Raw genomic sequence first — 7,415 nt, 5'->3', positions numbered from 1 at the left:
CTACAGTAACCATTCGCTAATAATGGATTAATTAGGCTTAATAGATTTTTCTCGCGATTTAGTCTAGAGGTTCTACTATTAATTTTGTAATTAGATCATGTTTAGTTCTTCTAATTGGCATCCGAACATCCGATGTGACAGGATTAGAGTTAGCCCCTAGTATCCGAACGAAGTCTCAGTTGGTTCGCTAACGATCAAAGACTTGTTTTTGGGCCAGGCCGGTTTGTTTTGGGCTCAGGTATGTTGCCCAGGCCCCTTTCTTCCGTGTTGGTTGGTTGCTCCGGGTCCCAGTGCAGGCGTGCAGAAATTTCGAGGATCCGGCTCAGTAGTAAACTCGTCTCCCCCGCCCCCATTGTTAAAGTCCACGCATCCTCGCGCTCCTCGGCATTCCGCCGAACACCTCTCAGGCTTACGTCCCACCACCGCCCCCAATGCCGCCGGCCAACCCCAGGCCGAATAAATGGCCGAAGAACCTCACCTCAGACCACCTTCACCGCCTGGTTCGCGCCGAGCGCGACCCGCGCCGCGCCCTTTCGCTCTTCGACGCTGCCACCGCCGCGTCCACTTCTGCGCCCGACCCCATCACCCCGTCTCCGGCCACCGTCTCTCTCCTCACCTCCCGCCTCGCCTCCGCCGGCCACCTCCACCTGGCCGCCTCCCTCCTCTCGCGATTACGCGGGCTCTTCCCCTCCTCCGCCGCACTCGAGGGCCCCTTCCTCACCCTCCTCCGCGCCTTCTCCCGCACGCACCGCCCGCTCGCCGCCCTCCACCTCTTCCGCTCCGCCCCCTCCGACCTCGCACTCCCCCACTCCGCTCGCTCCTACACCGCCGTCCTCGCCGCTCTCGTCGCGCACTCGCAACTCCATCTGGCCCGTTCCCTCCTCGCTGACATGCGCGCCGCCGGATTCGCCCCCACCGCCGCCACCTACAACGTCCTCCTCAAGGCCCACTGCTCCGACGCCACCGCCCCGATCGAAGACGCTCTCCGAATTTTTCGGAACATCCCCAAACCGGACGCCTGCTCCTACAATACCATCATCGATGGGCTCTGCCGCCGTGGCCGCCTGGACGAGGCCCTCGAGCTGTTCTCCGAGATGGTTGGGAAATGCATTGCGCCTACTGTCGTTACATACACCACTGTTATCCACTGGCTCGCACGGGAGGGTTGCTTTGATGATGCTTTAAAGATATTCGATGAAATGGGGAGGAGAGGGATCTCACCTAATTTGGTCACTTATAGTTCGCTGATTGATGGATTGTGCAAGGGTGGACGCTCAGCATCAGCGTTGGAATTGCTGGATAGGATGACCAAGGAGAAGAAGCTGCCTAATACGATCACATATAGTTCTGTGATTGATGGGCTCTGTAAGGAGTGCAGGTTGAGTGAGGCAATGGAGGTCTTGGATCGGATGCGTCTGCAGGGCCGGAAGCCTGATGCTGGGTTGTTTGGGAAGCTAATTGTTGGGCTATGCAATGCAGGAAGGGCTGTGGAGGCTGCAAATTACTTGGATGAGATGGTTCTTGCCGGTATTGAACCAAACCGTTTGACTTGGAGCCTGCATGCCAGGATAAACAATACTGTGCTGACAGCATTGTGCACTAAAGGTGAACTTGGGAGGGCTTTTCGGGTCTACCAGAGCACAAGGACTCGTAGCATTTCTACTGAGCCAGCAACTTTCCATCTTCTGGTTAAGAGCTTCTCTGAAAAGAACAATTTAGAGAAAGCTGCTCATGTTGTGCTTGACATGCTGTCAGAGAGATGCATCCCTGAGAGTGAGACATGGGATGTTATTATCAGTGGGTACTGGGGTAGGAAGAATGTGAGACAAGAAGCCAAGGAAATATGGAACCAGCTAACTGTTAGTTGATTTGATCACTTTTGAGAAATATTGCTCTATGCTGTGCTATTACCTTATGTCCCCTAGCACAAATAAACATCTTGGCCAGCTTTCTCTTCAGGTATGGTGTGATGATTTCTCCCTTTTGCTATTCTGTATAAAAGATATATTGCAGACCTGTTTGGATAGGTTGTTGGGGTGTGTTGTGTGTGGGGAGGGGCTTTTGTGTTCCAAAAAAAGAAACAAAAGAAAGCCCCCTAGTACAAAGACCCAGAAGTAGGAACTTAATGTTCATGTTTTTAAGTACAGAGGATCAGCTTATAGCTTGAACTATTGCATAGCAACAAGTGATTAACTAACTATCTACATATGCACGCTAGTAATGTTGTCAGATTTATTGGCAGAGTAAAATATATTTGTTTCTTGATTGCTGCTGGCTTATGTTCCTTTGATGGGTAGTCTAATTGTGTGATCACTCTTATTCCACATTGGAATATAAGGCATAAGAATGCTGTGTTGGCATGTTGTTAACTTTCTACTTCTCTATTATTACCAGCTTATTTGTTCTTATAGCTATAAATGACAAACTATCTTTGTTCTGCACGTATCTTCAAAATTTGCTTTGTAACCGAGGGAAAAATATTGTGCAGATAAAATGGAAGAAAACATTGTAATTTGTATTTGTACTGGAAATAGTTTTAGTTTGTTTAGGATGTGTACTAGCCATTACCAATTTCTGTTGAAGATGTCCCCAGCCACTTAATCTAGGATCAGAAATAATGAAACAGATACAAACAATCTTAAGACAACTGAATACCCATACTAATTGATCAAAACTCCAATTGGAGATTCAAATAATTGTACAGAATGCAAAACGATGTGGCCTAGTCCAAACACATGCAGAACTAGTTTATTGCATCCTGGAATCACTCTGACATACAAATTCCATTTGCATATCTTTGTTGGAGGTGGCATATGATTGAGATTCAGCAGAAGAAAAGATTATGAAAATGAAATGATATTACTTCAATTCAAGGAGTAAATGTTTTAGTTTACCAGATTCTGCTGGTTGACCAAACGATTTCATGCTTTTGTACTGTGGCCTTTGTTTACAGTTGATACTACAAAAAGATAATATATAGCAGGCATAGATCGCGTATGCAAAATCAATCTGTTGAATATCACCATCAATTTCACCACTACTAAATTTAATCTCCACTTTTTAAAGTATTATTGCTCAAAGATAGGTGTTGCAATGTTATACATCTATTCTCCTACTTAAGGGGCTTACAACCGATTGATTTCAACAGGAACTAGGACTAGCAAAAATTTGAAGACCCAGTTATTGTGAAGAGAATGTGGAGCCAATGCTGTGACGGGTGGTAGGGAAGCTAACAAACAGCATGCTTCCAATAACTCCAATGACAACTGGCAATGCTGTGAGAAGTTGCTTTGCATCCTCGGATGGTATTGGATAGAAGCAAGATACAACATTTTGGTCGAACAGTGCGATTGCAACAAAAATCATCGCTGAAACAATGGCATGTACAAAGTCTAAAAACCGCATCCTGTATTCTGCCGCTGCAAGTGGTTCAAGAGGAGCCCCACCATCAATGACCCAAAGTCCCTTGAATGTGGCGAACCCATATCGTACCTTCCCTTCCACATCTCTGAAGCTATCCGTGAAGCTGAGAACAAAGCAGGAGAGTGCACAGAGCACAACGAGCCCTCCTGTCATCACCCGATTCATGTCACCGCAGTGGCCTTGTTTTGCAAGGGTAGGGACTAGGAGCTGGAAGGAAAGAACCGTCCCTGAAGGAAGGAGTTTCGCTAGGTGGCCAGTGCTCTGGTATGTCTGGCCTATTGCTTTTCGCATGGGGCTCATATTGTTGCCATCAGCTCTGTTCGACAAGAGAGGAAGACTCTGATTGTGCTGCAACTCGGCATTGAGGTTTGGAGCTGACATAGTTTGCTGCCCTATTTGCTTATTTTGCTCTAACGAAGCCTCGGGGTCTTATATCTAGAGGTTTAGAGGGGAGAAGCCAGGTGTTTCTGGTGGTCGGTTTCTGTTCGCTTCCCATTTTGGATGCCCATGCAATAAAAATAGGAACAAAACTGACACAATCTGGGAGTTTTGTTTTTAGGTTCCTGGCGAGAGAAACATGGTAATTTTGGGGCTTGAGTCTCCTTCGCGCTCCAGCTCTTGAAACGCACACTTGGGTAACAGTCTGAACAGTAATTAGTAATATTGTTGTAAAGCATTCGGTTACTATATGGTGGCTTTATTTTCTTCTTTGGGGGCGTAATTCGTTCTAGCACACACAGACGAAACCTGCATTGGGCCGGTCATGGGACGGTGAGTCGTCAGTGACTGGTTTTCATTGTTTATTTATCATCTGTCGTCAGGCAACGGCTGATGGAGTAGTTTGCTGCGCGAAAGGAATAGGGTCAAGGGAGGAGGTTAGCTTGCTGTAAAAACGGAGCGCATAGTTTGCCAGACCATGGAAGCTGAGTTAGGCCGAACATTTATGGGCCGACCGGTTGTTCAAAAGCCTAACCCAGAGTCCAACAATTATGGGACGACCGGTTGTTCAAAAGCCCAAGCCAGGGCCGACCGGTTTTTGCCTACTGATCTTCTGGACGTTTAACTGATGCAAAAAGCATGCCACCTTGTTCCAGTACTCCATCCGCATCGAAATATTTATCGTTGTTGACTTTTTTTTACAACGTTTGTCCATTCATTTTATTAAAAAAATTTGTTGAGCTTTCTATGACCTCCAAGACGGAGCAAATATGCGAGAAGATAAGTCATGTTTATAATATCTTTGATGAGAAAGTAAGTCACAGATAAAACAAATGATACTTACATAATTTTTTGAATAAGACGAATGGTCAAACATCATGATCAAAAGTCAAACTTATCGATACGAAAACGCAGCCATGCAGGTAAGCATGGAGCCTTGCTTCCATCCTCGAAGAAAAAAGGAGATCATACGCTTACATGCATGTCGTGTGCATGAGACCATAAAGATCACTGGAACAAACCACTTTAGTCTCCGACAAGTAAAATGCTTTTCCTAAGACAAAAACCTCCTGCAGTGGCCCCAGCTTCTCATTCGTAAAGCTTTGCTGACGGCACCAAAGATACCACAAACTGCGGCATACCATGCAGCCACTCACGAGGAGTCCGGGGGAACATCGTAAAGTCGCCAAGAGACGACAGCACACGGCTTTAATCATGTGGTTCTTTCTTTCCATCCATCTTGCATCATAGCATGATCAATGCAAGAAGCTTTAGTTCAGATAAGCATGTGCTACAGGATCTTGTAGTTTATGCTACACCATTTGTCCTCAGCGTAAGTACATGCGCAACTCTAGAAAACTAAATAACTCCAGTTCCTACGATTTTTTTTTTGGTGGTAGTAGGTTATATATATCACGCATGGCCATGTTGAGTTTAATTAGGTTCACGCATTCTATCATGAGAATTCAAAACGCAATCCCAAATGTCTCTGTCACATGAAGGCTGAAGCATCATCCTTTTGCTCTCTTTAAGGGGGATATGTCTTTATCCGCTTCGCGACATAGCACATGAACGTCCCCACACGATCGAGCAATACATGCATCAGATGATAATATCCTTCTTTAGGTTTGTTAACAACTAAACAAGCTTGGATAAATTGTAGATCATGATGTTCACATTTGCGTCACTGAAGCTTTTGAAACCCTTCTCCCCCTTTTTTTTCCAACATTTTTTATACAACAGTTAATGTGGGAAGGACCAGAGACAAAGCAGCAAACTTTCTCTATAGACTTAGTAGTGTTTCCAATAACTAACTACATTTTACAGTAAAGCTCAACAATTACAAACTAATACTACATCCATGGAGAAATTCAATGTGGGTAAATTACCCTAGAAATAGGCTTGTAGTAACAAGTAGTGGAAAAACAGTATACATAGAGGTAAGAAGCTAAATAATCTGTCGATGAAATCATTACTAAAAGGGTCTTTCGAAAAAAGAAATCATTACTAAAAAAATATACTCTAGCTTCAATGCACCAAGCTAAGTGAAACAAGGGACTCTTTGAAAGTAGAATGGGAATAATCTCAAATTAATCGAATGATGAAAAAAATATCCTACGGTGGTGCCCATTGAAACAAAGAGATAAGCCTATTAAAATATTATTAATTTCGTAGGAATTTTAGCGAAACTCTAAACATGAACCTCGCATGGAAAATTTCCTTTGTATTATTCTCTATTATTAAAATTCATGTAGTCTTCTGTGTTCCTTCCAAAAGTTTATATGTACAATCTTACTCTGTTTAGTAACTACTCTCCTTTCATTGCAACCAAATGCTCACATGTGCTTCTTATTCTTGTAGTTCAACTTCCCCCCATTTCAGTTCTCGCGTGCTTGGCTCTTGACGCTGACGACAGCTCCAAGTTAACGGCCACATCAAGAAACCTGGCGCATCTTTCTGGACAAACTTCATACAGTAGAGTAGCTAGCTAGGTAGTAGTTGAAGTACTGATTGCATCCTTGATCTAAGTCTCTGGGTTTTTTTCCGCATGCGTTTGAGCCTTTCTGTTCAAAAAAGGTGCGTTAAAATGTCGAGATCAAACTTGATCCCTATTGGGAAGTACCTGCCGCCATTTTTCAACACGGCGGAGTTAGGACGACGACGGCGAGACTTTTCCTGCGAGCTGATTAGGATATCACTATTACCTGATTAGGTTGTACACGTACCGGTACTCACCACACACATACCCCGTAACTATAACAAATGTGTGTGTATGTTGTGGTCTAAGATGACATATATGGTTCACCAAGGGAGAGACTTGCATGCCAAGCTACACAGCTAGAGTTACTAAAATATTGTTTTCTCCTCTTCTTCTTTTTTATAAAAAAGTAGAGGGTAGGTGATGTGGAGATTCCGTACTTACAAACTATTAAGGTTGAGATAATATACACCAACCTTGTTCTGAATTAAAAGAGGTAACGGACACAGAATGTGTTGGTGAAAAAAACCTATCCCAATAATCTTGAGCGCGAAAAACAACTTGAACTTGATTTACACGGTACTTCAGAAGTTACAGCTCAACCGACAAAAAAAACGTGGAATTCAAACGAGAAAATGAGATCTCGGTCGTAGACAAACCTAGCTAGAAATATTCAACGTGAGTCCATACCGTACCAGGAGCTTACTTGCAACATAGTCTATTTGTGCTCCTATATGATACATTCTTTTTGATGATTTGATGTATTACCAATCATTAGCACTGAACATAGCGCAAATTAATTAAATTAAAGTCACTACTGCGTACTGTAGGTGTGTAGGCTTTGTCCAATGCAGTGCTACACATCAGGTTTGCAGTAGAGAAGCAGGCTCGCTGGCTCGGTGATTAATCTCTAGTTTGCAGGCAATAAGTTAAGAACTCGTGATCTTAATTGTGATTAAGGCCTAACACAAGTACTCAGTAGTGGGGTCCTCGCACATAGCATGCTTGTACTTTAGCATTTTGTTAATTCATTTCTCACCACCTAAAAGCGCTCTGCGATGATGTCAACTCACAC

General features: G+C 44.0%; 2 protein-coding genes across 2 annotated transcripts; one reads left to right on the top strand and one right to left on the bottom strand.

Moving 5' to 3' along the window:
- The first annotated feature begins 358 nt into the window (after positions 1-358).
- On the top strand, positions 359-3,645 carry LOC101760571 (pentatricopeptide repeat-containing protein At5g46100). The gene is made up of 2 exons (XM_004969435.3): positions 359-1,959; positions 3,149-3,645. The coding sequence occupies exon 1, from the start codon at positions 432-434 to the stop codon at positions 1,866-1,868; it is 1,437 nt and encodes a 478-aa protein (XP_004969492.1). The 5' UTR covers positions 359-431; the 3' UTR covers positions 1,869-1,959; positions 3,149-3,645.
- LOC101760980 (protein DMP6) lies at positions 3,181-4,289 on the bottom strand. The gene has a single exon (XM_004969436.2). The coding sequence runs from the start codon at positions 3,802-3,804 to the stop codon at positions 3,181-3,183; it is 624 nt and encodes a 207-aa protein (XP_004969493.1). The 5' UTR covers positions 3,805-4,289.
- Between the last annotated feature and the right edge of the window lie 3,126 nt (positions 4,290-7,415).

Source organism: Setaria italica, chromosome V (assembly GCF_000263155.2).
Source record: "Setaria italica strain Yugu1 chromosome V, Setaria_italica_v2.0, whole genome shotgun sequence".
Classification (NCBI taxonomy): domain Eukaryota; kingdom Viridiplantae; phylum Streptophyta; class Magnoliopsida; order Poales; family Poaceae; genus Setaria; species Setaria italica.
This window is presented reverse-complemented; position numbering and strand designations above follow the sequence as displayed.

Coding starts and splice junctions, on each gene's coding strand:
- LOC101760980 (XM_004969436.2), bottom strand. CDS start 3,804: ATGTCAGCTCCAAACCTCAATGCCGAGTTGCAGCACAATCAGAGTCTT.
- LOC101760571 (XM_004969435.3), top strand. CDS start 432: ATGCCGCCGGCCAACCCCAGGCCGAATAAATGGCCGAAGAACCTCACC.